This window comes from Falco biarmicus, chromosome 8 (genome assembly GCF_023638135.1).
Source record: "Falco biarmicus isolate bFalBia1 chromosome 8, bFalBia1.pri, whole genome shotgun sequence".
Classification (NCBI taxonomy): Eukaryota; Metazoa; Chordata; class Aves; order Falconiformes; family Falconidae; genus Falco; species Falco biarmicus.
This window is the reverse complement of record NC_079295.1, coordinates 56,365,313-56,378,590: the sequence shown is the minus strand read 5'-3', so window position 1 is coordinate 56,378,590 and position 13,278 is coordinate 56,365,313. Positions and strand designations below refer to the sequence as shown.

At 56.2% G+C, this 13,278-nt stretch overlaps 2 protein-coding genes across 9 annotated transcripts; one reads left to right on the top strand and one right to left on the bottom strand.

Annotated features, from left to right (window-relative positions):
* Nucleotides 1–676: 676 nt before the first annotated feature.
* Nucleotides 677–3,897, bottom strand: THOC3 (THO complex subunit 3). Its single transcript, XM_056349114.1, has 6 exons — nucleotides 3,656–3,897; nucleotides 3,088–3,244; nucleotides 2,031–2,235; nucleotides 1,519–1,680; nucleotides 1,328–1,428; nucleotides 677–998 (listed from the first exon to the last, which is right to left on the bottom strand). Exons 1-6 carry the CDS (start codon nucleotides 3,836–3,838, stop codon nucleotides 835–837), a joined length of 972 nt encoding a protein of 323 aa, XP_056205089.1. The 5' UTR covers nucleotides 3,839–3,897; the 3' UTR covers nucleotides 677–834.
* Nucleotides 3,898–3,930: 33 nt separating this feature from the next.
* Nucleotides 3,931–12,069, top strand: SIMC1 (SUMO interacting motifs containing 1). Of its 8 annotated transcripts, none has more exons than XM_056349110.1 (11): nucleotides 3,931–4,062; nucleotides 4,892–5,026; nucleotides 5,668–6,411; nucleotides 6,651–6,871; nucleotides 7,499–7,568; nucleotides 8,003–8,148; nucleotides 8,589–8,768; nucleotides 9,264–9,392; nucleotides 10,361–10,517; nucleotides 10,598–10,682; nucleotides 11,610–12,069. In XM_056349110.1, exons 1-11 carry the CDS (start codon nucleotides 3,994–3,996, stop codon nucleotides 11,828–11,830), a joined length of 2,157 nt encoding a protein of 718 aa, XP_056205085.1. In that variant the 5' UTR covers nucleotides 3,931–3,993; the 3' UTR covers nucleotides 11,831–12,069. The 8 variants fall into 8 exon arrangements, with proteins under 8 accessions (XP_056205085.1, XP_056205084.1, XP_056205083.1 ...); XM_056349109.1 differs by having other exon boundaries at nucleotides 11,595–12,069; XM_056349108.1 differs by having other exon boundaries at nucleotides 8,571–8,768.
* Nucleotides 12,070–13,278: the final 1,209 nt, after the last annotated feature.

Below are 13,278 nucleotides of genomic sequence, written 5' to 3'. Positions count from 1 at the left end.
GCTGTCCCCATCCTCTGTGCAGTGTCCTTGCTGTCGCCTGTCCCCAGTGTGGGGGCGCAGCGCCCCCTGGCGGGGTGACAGCGCAGGACAGGAGACAGGGACAGCGGGGACAGCGGGGGCAGCCCCGCAACACAGACCCCTTAGTCAGGGCCTTGCCACGGCCAAGGGGAAGGGAGAGGAGCTCCCAGGACAGCAGCTCAGCACCCGCTTTCTCCCCTACTTCTGCCCCCAAAGCAGCCACAGGCACCTTCGTTATGGAAGAGGATTTATCAAAATTAGAAAAAACCACCACATGTACAAAAAAAAAATAAATGCCCCAGCTGGGGAAACATCCCCTAACTTGCATTCCCTTACCCTCCCCTTACTGCCCCAGTGCAAGGAAGGGACACTGGTAGGGGAAGGGGCAGGCTTTGCTCCCAGGGCCGCCCATACCAGCAGGCCGCTGGGGGCAAGGGGACAGTCACGGCTTATCACTGCTGGGGAGCCTGGCCAGAGCAGAGCTTCTCTCACAAGGAGGGTCCTCAGCAGTCACCTTCAGTGACTGACTTTCTTTGGCCACTTGCCTGTGGAACAAGCCCCCCACACCCCAGACAGGAGGCGGCAGCCCTTGGGTGGCGAAGGGGGCCCTGCTAGCATCCCCCCTGTCCTCCCCAGCACACAAGCTGCTTTTTTACAAATGTTCCCGAGAGCAGTACACACAGAGCTGAGCCAAAGGTGGCAGCACTGCCAACCAGGCAAGGAGGGGGGCAATCTCCTCACCCCAACCTACACTAACTAAGCACTCTCCCATCCCCGTGAGAGCAGGCAGGCATTGCCTCCCCCGGCACGGTTTCATTAGGAGTCATTGGGGAGCCCAAAGAGCTTGACGGTGCCTGCCTCCCGGCTGCTGTCGTATTTGCCATCTTTGTCGTCACAGGCGAAGGCCAGCAGCGGCCTCTTCGGGTGCCAGGCCACTGTGAAGGTGGGGGACTCACACTGCACCTCCCAGAGCTTCTCTCCTGCACGGAAAAGGGGCCACGTCAGCCTGGAGAGCCTCTGGCCCTCCGCTGCACGCTGCCCCAGAGCCAAGCACCTGCTTCTTCTCTCCCGCGCAAGGCAGAGGAGGAACAAACACTGCTTCAGCGCCTTTTAATCACCTGGCGACAAGGCACAGACATGACGTGCACGTCTACCACACACCAACGAGGCAGAGGCTCCCCCTCACGGCGCTCTGCTCTACGCAGCCAGGCTCTTCAGCAGCAGACCGATTCCCCCAGCGCCACCCCAGCTCCACCAGCACTTCTCCATCCCATTCCCCCCTTGCTGTTTCCCAAAAGGAAACTGTTACCTGTCTCCACCTCTGCAATGTCAATGAAGTGATCTTCTGATGCCGATGCCAGCATCTTGCCATCATGGCTAAAGCTCAGTGTCCGCACAGGCCAGTCAAGCCTGCAGCAACAGAGTGACCCACACGGTGAGCCACCTGCCTCACCCTCACTAGAGAGGGGAGGCAAACAGCTTCTGGACAGCACCACCTACCTCGAGAAGCACCTCACACACACCAGTTCATCCACATCCCAGAGGCTGACTAACGCGTCAGCACTGCCCGTAGCAAAGTACTTCCCCATGGGATCAAACTTGATGCAGATGCAGTTTGAAGGATGGGCGTTGATGGACTGAATAGGTTTCAGCTCTGGGTAGCTGCAGAGATCAAGGGAGAGGGCAGGAAGCAGTGAGAGAAGCATAGGGCTCGTCTACAAGCAGGGCTGGCATGAGGCACACCGGGACTGTAAGCAAACCAACTGGTCCAAGGCCACACTCTTGGAAACCTGGAGTGCCGAGTGAACGAGGCAGAGCATCAGGGTCACTCTTGGGAAGCCCAGCCCAGAACTGAGGCAACCACAGCTCCAGGCAAGTGTGTTCCAACCAAAGGGTTGGGAATCACTGGGGTGGGGAACTTGCGTTCCCCAAAAGCAGCAGAAGGACTTGCAGACTGATGTCTGCGGCAGCCAGCCCAGCTACCCTGCCCACCAGCCACCACAGGCACCTACCTGAGAATGTTGATGCAGCCATTCCCGTTAGTGAGGAAGAACATGTTATTATCATTGTTCCAGGAGATCTCATTCACCTCAAACTTGAACTGTTCCTCAGCTTTGGAGCGATGCGTCTTGGCATCAATGAAAGTTACCACATCATCCTTGTTCCCCACTGCAATGGTCTGTCCATCAGGGCTCCAACAGATGTTGATGTTCTCCCCTGGAGGGACAGAAAAGCAGCAGGCCCCATTTCCACACAACAATCCACAACAGCCATGAGTTAAGCAGACAGGCAGCTTTTATTCCTGATCTAAGGCCATAACCTGCTCCACTAACTCCAAATCACTCCCAAACGGGAAACAAACTGCCAGGTCTGCACTCCAACACACAAACCCTATACAGTAGCTGTCCAGCAAGTATGTATAGCTCTTGACAATCAAACTTAACAGAACTGCAGCTTCAAGCCAACAAGACTACGTCGCTGCCCTTCCCATTTCAGCCAAGATGGGACCAGAGCAACCACCAAACAAGGTCCACTCAAATATCCTCCGAATCCAGTGATCCTCAAGATCCAGAAAAAGTGGAAGCCCACAAAAAATACCTATGATGCAACAAGGCAGATTGCAGTTATGCTATCTTACAATGCCATTTCCAGCCCTGGCAACTCAAAATCAGAGATTTGCAAGAGCAGAGATGGTATCAGAGTTAACCAGTACACAAATTCAAGTAACTGTTTCCTGAATCTGTTCAGACTTTTACTTCTACCATGCCTCTCTGCAGATGTGCCTTTCCTCAGTCTCCAGCCTCACAGCCCACAGACTTGAGAGACAAGTACACAGGACATTTTAACAGCCAGCATTGTATTTCAGTAGTTTCTCCAGTCCTGACCCCAGAGTAAATCAGCCCTCACGTTCACTGCTGCTCCTTATGGATGAATGCAACGCAAAGATAAAAGCAGTCAGCAAAGATGCCCCGATTGCCAATACCCACAAGACGCATCCAAAGCACGGTACCACTGCAGACAGGTCCAGCGCAGCCGAAGTTCTGCCGGGACCCAACAGCAGGGACTCACCTTTGGTATTGACAGTGGCAATGCACTTGGTGGTGCGGACATCCCAGATGCGGATAGTTTTGTCCCCGGATGCTGTGACGAAGAGGTCAGGGTTGCTGGGATGCCAGCAGAGCTGATCCACGCTGTCCCCGTGACCTCGGTAGTTGTTCTCCTTCACCTGGAGGGAGAGGACAGCCATTGATGGGAGGATGAGGCTGGCTCAGCTCCTGCTCCTGCCCCGGATCCCAGTATGCTGCACCCATACAGCCCAATAGCCCCAGCGCTATTTCAGCCGCGCTCCCCCGCCACGGCCGGAGGGACCCTGCCGCCGCCCCAACCGGGCACCAGCTCCAGCCCCCGACTCTGGCCCCGGCCCCCTCCCGGCACGGACCCCATACCCGCTTCCAAGCCTGGAACCCACCACCGGGGCCCAGTCCCGGTGTGAGACACCCGTCCCAGGCGGGGTCCCCGGTACCGGCCCCAACCACCGGTGGCGGCCCGAGGGCTGCCGGGCTGCCCCGCTACCAGGTGGCCCTGGGTCCGGTACCCACCGGCGGCGGCCCGCCCGCCCGGTGCCGGAGGAGCTCACCAGCCGGTCCTTCTCCAGCAGGAAGACGCTGGCGGTCTTGTCGAAGGAGCCGGAGGCGAGGCGGCGGCCGCAGCAGCTCCAGGCCACCGAGTGCACCTTGGCGCCGTGCGCCGGGAACTCGCGGCTCCGCGTGTTGGCGCGGAACAGCTCCTGCATGGCCTGCACGTAGGGCGACAGCGCCATGGCGGCGGCGCCGCGCCGTCACCGGGCCCGCCGCCGCCCCGCCCCGCCGCCGCGGCTGACGCAGCTTCCGCCGCCCGCCTCGGCCGGGCCTGGCCCGAGGCCCCAGCGCTGCCGCCGCCGGCCCGCGGGGGGTGGAGCCGCCGCCCGCTGCCAAAATGGCCGACAGCGTCATCGTCATTAGCGACTCGGACTCGGAGAGCAGCCGCCCGCCGCCGCTCCCCGTGGTGAGTCGGCGGCCCGTGGGGCGGGGCGGGGCCGGGCCTCCCGCCGCAGCGGCGCCGCTGCCCCTCACAAACATGGCGGCGCTTCCGCCGCGGGCGGGACGGGAGCCGCGGGAGGTCAGGAAGCGTCAGGGGCCGTGGAGAGGCGCGCCCCGCCGCGCGTCCCCGGGGAGCCCGGTCCCCTCGGTCACGGGCCTCGCATCCCCCGAGGACCGCCCCTCCCCCGCCTCCCAGGCCTCGGCCACCTCCCGCCAGCTGGGGCCCGGTCCCCAGCTGTGTCACCCCGGGGGTCCCAGCCCCCTCGGTCGCGTCCCCCCGGGAAGGCCCCGGCCCGCAGCCATGGGGAGGCCCGGTTCCCTCAGCCGCGCCTCCAGGCGCGTTCCAGGGCTCAGCCCCCGGGCACCCCGCCGGCTCTAGCCCCGGGCCGTGGCGGGGCGGCCGCCATCCTGTCACCTGGGCCACCCCGCAGGCGGGGACAGCGGGCCGGGGCGGCGGCTCAGGGCGGGAGGTGCGGCCAGGCAGGGCCCTGGGCACGGGGCAGCGCGCTGACCGCGCCACCGGCTGCCGCAGGCCCCGGGCCCGGTGTGGGGTCAGACGCCGACAGCTCCGCGGTGTCCGGTGCGGCAGGGCTGGCGGGGGCCGCGGCCACCCTGTCCCTCCGCGGCTCCACCGCAGCACGCCGGGCCTGCTGGGTTTCACCTCTTCCCGAGGCCACCTGCGGCCCCTCCTTGGGAAAGGCAGCAGGTCTGAGTCAGGGGAAAAAACTGGGTTTAAACTGCCCGCAAAACATGTTCCCGCTTTGAGATGCTGAGGGTGGTTTTTTTTCCAACAGCAGACAGGCTCCGACCCCTCCCAGGCACGTCCAGGTCCGGGGAAGCGCCGTGCCTCGCCTGCCAGCGGCGCGGGCACAGCCGCCTCCCCCACCTGCTCCTGCTGCCCCTCCGACGGCCGGTCCCTGGAGCTCCAGGTGCTGTGGCCCAGCAGGTCCTGGGTGGGAATCCATCCCCGGAGTCTCAAGGCTGCTGTAGCTCTGGCTTGGTGCCACAGATGTGATGGTAGCTCTGTTGCCCACCACTTCTGTCTCTGTAGCGGGTGAGGTCACGCTGCAGGGGTGGTGCTGAGGTTTGGATCCTGCACTGCTCCTGCCAGCGCTGAGCAGGAGCCCCTGGGGATGGGGGACAGGAGCACTCGCTGCATTCCCCGTGCCCTCCCCGGGCACCCCAGCAGGGCTGGCATTTCCCCATCCCGGGAGGGAGGTGAGCAGGCAGCCAGGCTCACTCTGGGATAATGTGAGAGGTGTTTGGAGGGGAGGATGCACGCGTTTGCCATAAGGAGCCCTGGGGGGAGCAGGGGGGTTTCTTTCTGCCAGGAGCAGGGAAGAAGAGCCTGGGTCAGGCTGGGGCTCTGCCATGTTACTGGGGGAGGTTGACACCAGAGCTCGGTGCCACTGCCCCGCAGGCTGCCCTGTCCCCTTCGGCCAGGCGGTGGGGTCTTTGCCTCTGGTTTCTCTTCCTGAGCTGGGGCAACGGTGCCGGTATGGCAGAGGTCCCTGGCAGTGGAGGACTGAGGCTGCCATCGCTGACAGTGCTGTCCCCTCTGTCCCTACAGGAGATCATTGATCTGACCTGTGAGGATGTAAGCACAGAACAGGTGCCCTGGAGCACTCTTACCATCATTGACCTGACAGAGGACACTTGCAGCCCTCCACACACCACTGGCGGGGCTGACCAGGACCACAAGCAGGTGCCTGCTGCCCTGGCAGCACACATGTCCCACCCACAGCTGTGCTCCACCACCACGCAAGAAACAGAGGCAACAGCGGGGCCGAGCCCAGCAGCACCCTGGCACAGTTCTCCTGCAGAGCCCAGTGCCATCACGGACACAGCAGAAAGCACAGAGAGATGGAGCTGTCTCTCTATCACCTCCAGCCACCACGGCTCCTCTTGCAGCCTGGAGAAGGACTGCAGCACTACCACTTTTAACAGTGACTTGGGCTCCCTGGCTAGCATGCAGCTGGACTCAGACCTGCTGTCTCTGTCCCCCTCCAGCTTGGACAGCAGCAGCAGCTGGAAAGCCGGTGGCCCAGAGGAAGAGACTCCCCACCTGTGCCAGCAAAGGGAGCTCCCCTCGAGACTGAGCCCTGCCCCAGCCATCCCCACAACCCCAGGGAAGGCGCAGGGGCCTTTTCTGGGAGCAGGTGACTTATCACCACACAAAGCAATCGAGCAAGTGATGCCAGACAGGACCAAGGCTGACAGCAAGGCCTGGCTGAACAAACTGCAGTGTTTCAGGAGGAGTGGAGTCCAGCACCTCTTCCTCCAAGGCATAGCATCCGACAGGGAAACACAGCAGGTAAACAGGGTTTAGAGCAGCTGCTGCCAAGCCCAGCCGGAGCCTGCTCAGAGCAGCCCCTGTGGTAGAGGATGGAGCAGGGGCAGCTCCTGCTCTGCTTCCCCTTTTGAGGGGAGCTTTGCCAGGCATTTGGGATCTCTGGTTATTGCAGTTCCCTTCACGGTGGGGCCTACATCACAGCTGGGTTCCTTTGTGTTGGGGGGAACTGGCTTTTATCCATTGCCTTGCCTTGTACGCAGTGGAAACCTGAGCTCATCCCCAGCGGGAAGCTGAGCATGGTGCACACCACCATGGAGGAGAACTTCCTGGAGGGCACCTTGCATTTCCTGAGTGACTTCGTCTCCCGCCAACACTGTCCCCCCAAAGAAATCGTCTCCCATCTGATCAGACAGATCCTGTTGGATCCTCAAGAAGAGGAGATCCTGAAGGACACCTACATGCTGCTGATGAAGATCCAAATGTACGTGTTCCCTTTGCCGTGGTGCCCTGGGACTGGCTAGGTGCTCCTGGGGGCCTGCTCAGCATAAAGGTTATATTCTCTGTGGTCATCACCCACAGAACAGGGAGCTATTTCCCCTATAACCCAGGATGATCCTCCTGCCTCCTGTTATCAGCACAGGCACACCCCTGGCTGTCAGAGACTGGGTCAGGGACAGCCTGTGACACCGGGGAGCCCTCTGTGACAGAGGATCGTGTTTGCCTTCCTCCTGAAGCGTAGAGCGCCTTCTTCACTGCTGTGACATGGCAGAAATGTCTTCCCTGGGCTGCAGCAGGGGCTGCTGTCTGGAGGCGATTGGAGCAGTTTCCCCACTGTCCTCAGGGTTCCCATAGAGGGGCACAATGTTTGGTGATGCCACAGGCCCAAGAGTCCTGGGCTTTTCCATGGAGTACAGCCCCAGTCAGGTGCTTACAAAAAATGAACGTGGTCATGGGAGGAGAAAGGGAGAGGGTGAAGCTGGAGAGGAGAAGGCAGGGAAGGTCCCTGAACAAATGGGGGTGGGAAGGGCTGGGGAAGGGCCGGGGGCTGCTGTGCCTCCAGGCAGATGGTTGGGCAGTTCAGCACAAATGGACAGTGCTGTCCTTGCAGGCTCCATCCAGCCAACACCGCCACAGTGGGATGGGACTGGACGCTGCTGCAATACATTATGGAAGACCAGGTATTTGGCACCGCATGTGTCACATCAGGCAGGGATCATCCAGTACGTGGCGCCTGAGGATAAGCGTTGCCCCAGAGCCTCACGTGGCTCTGCTTTGCTGCAGTATGGGCCAGTCCAACATGCAGTTTTATTGCAGTCACTGAGGGCAGTAAATACCAGTTGAGTATCCTGCAGTGCTCCCTTACCTGCTGCACAGCTGTAGGCAGGTTGTCCCATCTGAAGAAGGCACAGCAAAGGATAAAGCCTCTGTGGGTCACAGCCGTAGTGCAATGGTAGAACAGGTCCAGCAATGCCCTTAGGACGTTGCTTGAGCCAGGCAGACCCTCCTGGAGTTAGTCCTGAGGTACATCAGCCCATTCCCAAGACAGCCGAATTCCCTGGAGCAACTCACCCTGTGGTTCCACCAGGCTCATACCATTTCCATCTGCCCTCAGGAGAAGCCCCCTGGCTGGCTCCTTTTCCTGCAGTATGTGGTGCAGACCCTGGAGGATGACTTCCAGGAGAACCTGAGGTTGCGCCTGCTGCAGAAGTCGATTGCCAAGAAAGTGCTTTCGTGTGACACGTGCTTCAACAATATCAAGTAAGGGATGCCTCCTCCTCCCTTATTCTGAACCAGATGCTGAGAGGCAGGGGCTCAGGGAACAGTTGTTAAGATTCCAGGTCAGACTTTCCAGGAAACAAGCTTGGGAGCCAGAGGGAATTGTAAGGCCCAAGTATAAAGAACCACGGCAGGTTTACAGAAGCAAACCACCAGAGATGATGCGCAAGGCATTTCCAGCCACAACCTAGTGGGCTTTTCCCAGGAATGAGATTGGATTTGCATTGCTCAGGACAGGACTGAGGTGGCAGTCCTGTTGACAAGCATGTAAATCTGCTGCTCAGTAGAACTACTCCCTAACCTGTCCAAGCAGGTGGGATATATTCTTCATCCTTGGGGTCTTTCTTCAAGCTCCAAGTCTACCTAGTCATAATGCAGCAAGACCGGGCTTATTCCCACTGAAGTTCCTGTTTCTGTCCCAGGGAGGTGGTCAAATGGTTGGTCGCAGCAGTTACAGGAGCTGGGTTCTTCCAGGCACAAGAGCAGCCGCAAGAAACTACATCCTCTTCAGCAGAAGCAAAGACTGAACACAGTTCATCTGCACCATGGCTGGCCAGCACTGACCAGGCAGAGGTGGCTCCACCAACTTTCTTCGCTCAGAAGTAAGCCCCAGAAGTCCTGTCTACCTGCTGGCATTATCCTGGGGCCCAAGTCAGGAAGCCAGCGCCCAAGCCAGAGTCTCTCAAGTCAGGGGAGCCAGGCTGTACCTGTGACCAGTTTTGCTGGTTCTCCTTTGGGGTGTCCATAGACTTGGTGAGCAAGAGACTTCCTTACCTGGTGGGAAATCAGCTCAGTAAGCATCCTGCGCTTGCACATAGCGTAAGGCTGGAGCTTTTTGCCCACAGCTCAGGCTGTCCCAAGCTGCTCCACCACCACTCAGTACAGCTGCCGAGACCTCCCGAGGGCCCACCTGGGGATTAGCTCTGCTTCAAAGAGCTTCAGATTCAAAAGCCATCAAGAGGCACTAAATGTAGCCTGCTACATTCCCCCGTGTCCCTCACTGCAAGGCATGAGGCTGAACTAGGTGCCATCCCCACTGCTTTACTTTGCAAGCCGAGGGGTAGTATCTCGTAGTGCTGACTGTGTCTTTAACCTAGGGTGATGCTCCTGCTCCAGCGGATGTTGTCCATTGCAGTGGAAGTGGACAAATCTCCCAACTGCAGCTCCTGTAAGATCGCAGATGTGATATTCCCGTTTATACTGCATATTCCCCTGCGGAGCCAAAGGTGAGACAAACATGTGCAAGGCAGCATCCGCCTGTGTGAGCAATAGTCTTACTCCCAATTTACATCCAAGTCTGGATGCATAAAGTCCCACAGGGTAGAGAAAGACAAGCTCATTTATGGCCCATCCAGTAAGAGTATGGCTGTATCTCCCATGGAGATAAAACATCACCAGTTGAATACATCTACTCAGCTGGTGTGTTGCCAAGAACATGATTCTCCCTCTTTTTAAAAGTTGCAGGACCTTAAAACTGTAAAGAGGGTCTGAAATGCAGCACTCTGCATCAGCACAGTCAGGTACTGGTAAATACATCACTGATTCCCAGGAGCAATGGGGTAGCTCATCAGAAATACAATGCAGTTCTTACAGCTCTGCCTTGACAGCGTTTTGTGTGCTTCTCTAAGAAATGCAGTATCTGAAGCCAAAGCACAAGGGCCTGACTGGCTCTAGTGTAGACATGAGAGCACCAGACCTGCAGACATTTCAAACCTGTGTTGGCAAGCCCCAGCAGGCAGCTCTTTTAGACCCTTTTAGCAGGGTCTCTGAGCACACCAGGTCTGATCAAGCCAAACTGAATCTAACCAAGCTATCGCTCCTAGGATATATCCTAGATCCATCTGGCTGCTGACCCCACTTCACACTTGCTTGGCTGTGCTCCCTGCGAGTCAGCAGGAATGGGTAACTTCTACACAGGCGGCTGGGCAGGGTGAAGTGAAGCAGCTAAGCTTGCTTGACAGACCATACTGACCCCAAATTGCCACGGGTCAGGCCTAAGGACAAAAACATGCCCATGGCCAAGCTGCAGAACAAAGGTCTCCCTATCACATCTGGTGGTTTTCCTTCCAGTGCACTGCTGGGCAGCCCTGGCAGTCACCCCACATCTGTACCAGATCAGCACCAATGGGACACCGGGGGCATACTGGAGCAGTTGTTCCTGGTCAAGCTGTGCTGTCTCCCTTTTGTCTTCCAGGGAAGCTTTCTTTAACACCATGGAGAGCCAGCTCCTGCGCTGCAGACTACTAGAACTTGTGTTCCAGCATAGTTGTGATGTACCCACGACCTTGCCCTTGTCTCTGGCCAAGATCCTGTATTTTCTGAACCACTTCTCTGTGCTGCTGAAATACGAGGTATGAAGTCCAACCTCCCTTCGTTTTGTTTTCTCCTGAGAAAACCTCTTCTAATAACCAAATATTGTATCCTGTCATAGGATGATACAGCAACGTGGCAAAGATGGGATGAGATGCTGCAGTACTTGAGTTTGCTGCTCCAGAGCTACCAAAATGTGGTACTGGGTACGTAGCCTGTTCTGGCCTTAATAGACACAATCTCATCAAGAGGCTGCAGTGGAACAGCAAAGTACTCTTTCTCCTCTCTTCTCATCACTCTTGAGCTCACAGCTAAGACACTGAGTCTTAGAAAGATAATGTGCCTCCATCCATGCTAGTAATTATTCCCAGAAGTCAGAGTAAAGAAGTCGTGTTGCCCCAAGCAGAGCACCCAAATTGCTTTGTCAAGTTTAGCCTCTAAGAAATGGTCTGCTTCCTAAAGGATCAACTCCAGCACTGGGAAGTACACAAGGGGGTGCTCTGTACCCACTGTTGTCTAAGTTGCACACACTTAGTGTGAGTGGAAGAATAGGGTGGTTTAGGAGGAAAAGCAGAAGGCAAAGAAATGGTAAAGCCAGGACATATTCCATACTTAGTAAACTGGGCAGAGAGCACCACCCACAGTAGCCATGAAAGGAGCAGCATTTCTGACCCCAGGACAAAACTCCTCAAATTCCTAAAGTCTTTTTCCAACTTCAGCTGCTTTAGCTTAGGGTTAAGGCTCTTAGGAACCCACCATCACATGTGCATAGAGTTTTTTTCTCCCTGAAGCCCTAGATGATTACAGTTGTTAAGCTCTTTGGAGACTCTCCTTTGCAGCTGGACAGCTATTCAGTCTGGCACTAGCACAGGAGAAAAGGATACTACAAGCCCTGCCCCGTCCCCACTTCTTGGGCTCTTTCCAGATGCAGACTGAGCTCTGGGAGGGGACAGTTCCTTACACCAGGCTAGTCTTGTGCAGAAGCATCAAGGATAACCATGAGAAGATGAGCACAGTTCCCAGCTGTTCCTCCACCACAGCACTGCGCTGCCTGCAGGACGCTGCAGTCTGCCCAGTATGGGTCAGGCAGCCCATTACACATTGCCTCTCCCCACCAGCATTTCCTCTTGCAGAGCACTTGCGGAGCTCACTCAACGAACGGATGGATTTGATCATTCAGAAAGCCAAGCCCAAGCTCCAGGATGGTGATGACATCAGCCATCTGGACATCCAACTGAAAATAGAGGACTCCATCAGCCGAATGCAGCAGGTCCTGGGGCAGCCTTTTCCCCTGCAGATCACAGAGAAATTGTGCATGCTTCGGGAGTTGTTCCTCATTGTCACTGCTACCTGATTGAGACCACCACTGCAGCAGGAGACGCAAAGAATTTTATGTTTCCTCTATAAAACCGGATCAAAACTCCCATCTCCTGCTGCAGTCTCAGGTGTCACGCATCACGTGGGTTTGTTTATACATTTCTTTGGAAAAATGTCTGGTTTACATGGTCTCAGCACTTCCTCTCAAACTTGCCTCATCCTAGTTTTATTAGGTACTTTGTACATTTTTTAAAAAATAAATTATTTTTGTATTTATTGGGACTCTTCCATCTTGGTGCCAGCCCTGCCCAAAGGAAGTGCAGAGCTCCATCAGCTTGTACCTTGGGACATTAGACTGATGCAGCCACAAACTCTTGACAGCAGTTTGCACAGCAAACAAAATGCCAAAATACCTGTTCAATATTAAGGATGATATTATAATCCTTAACACAAAAAAAAACCCCAAACACCAAAACACTAACAACCCAGATGTGGGATGCAGTGAGGGCATTCACAGTGCAGAGATCCCTAAGCCATGCTGGTCAGTCCTCAGGAAAGGAACATTTCTGCTTCAAATCAAATCAAACTACATGAATTTGCCCAAGGTGATTAGCATGTCAAGAGGGAGGACTGAATAGCAGCATCAGCTGAAAAGGCTGTGCCTCTCTCTTCCAGCACTGAAGTGTCTGCAGTCCAGGCAAGCATGCACATTATGGAGATGAAAATTGAATTCAAATCCACTGCCATCCACTCAAATCGCAGCTGAGGTCAGAGAGCAATTGGGCATTCCTACAGAAGCTCTCCTCAGACAGTTCAGCAAGCAGCAACAGAGGTTGGGAGCAGGAGATGCTCCTGTAGCTGCCCCCCCTGACAGGGGACCCTTGGCAGTGTCCTAATGAGGAAAGCAGAGCCTAGGAGTACCAGGCGGCACAGGCAGAGCCAGGAATGCAGTAGTCCTGGTATTAGCACTGCACACACTGAAGATGTGGTGCCTGCTACACAGCAGGGCCTCACCCAAAAGACTGGCTTTAGTTAGCCCAGAACTGCTTGAAAGGGTCTGACTTGGGGCTCACATCTGCTCCTTGTTCTTTAGGAAGCCACTTTTCAACTGCCAGGTGCAGAACAAACTAACCATTCACATGGCATTGCCCCTCTAATCCAGGGATAAGCCATCCAGGGGACAGTGAAATAATGTTTTGGGAGTAGTAGCCAGAAGTATTCCCAACAGTGCAAAACCTTAAGTGCTCCCTGCTCTAGAAAGCTGCTCTTCCTGCATGGTATGTTCATTCAGGCGTATTTTCCAGTTAAAAGAACCTAACTGGATTAGACTTCCATAATTAGACAAGAATCAGCATTCCAACAAGAGGGCTGTAATTATGGATGATATTTTTCAATATGTTGGTCATATCCCCAAGAACAGTGTTGAAGTAAAAATACAGAAAGTAGTATGATATTCTGAGAGGACACAGTTAAAACCCCAGCCTT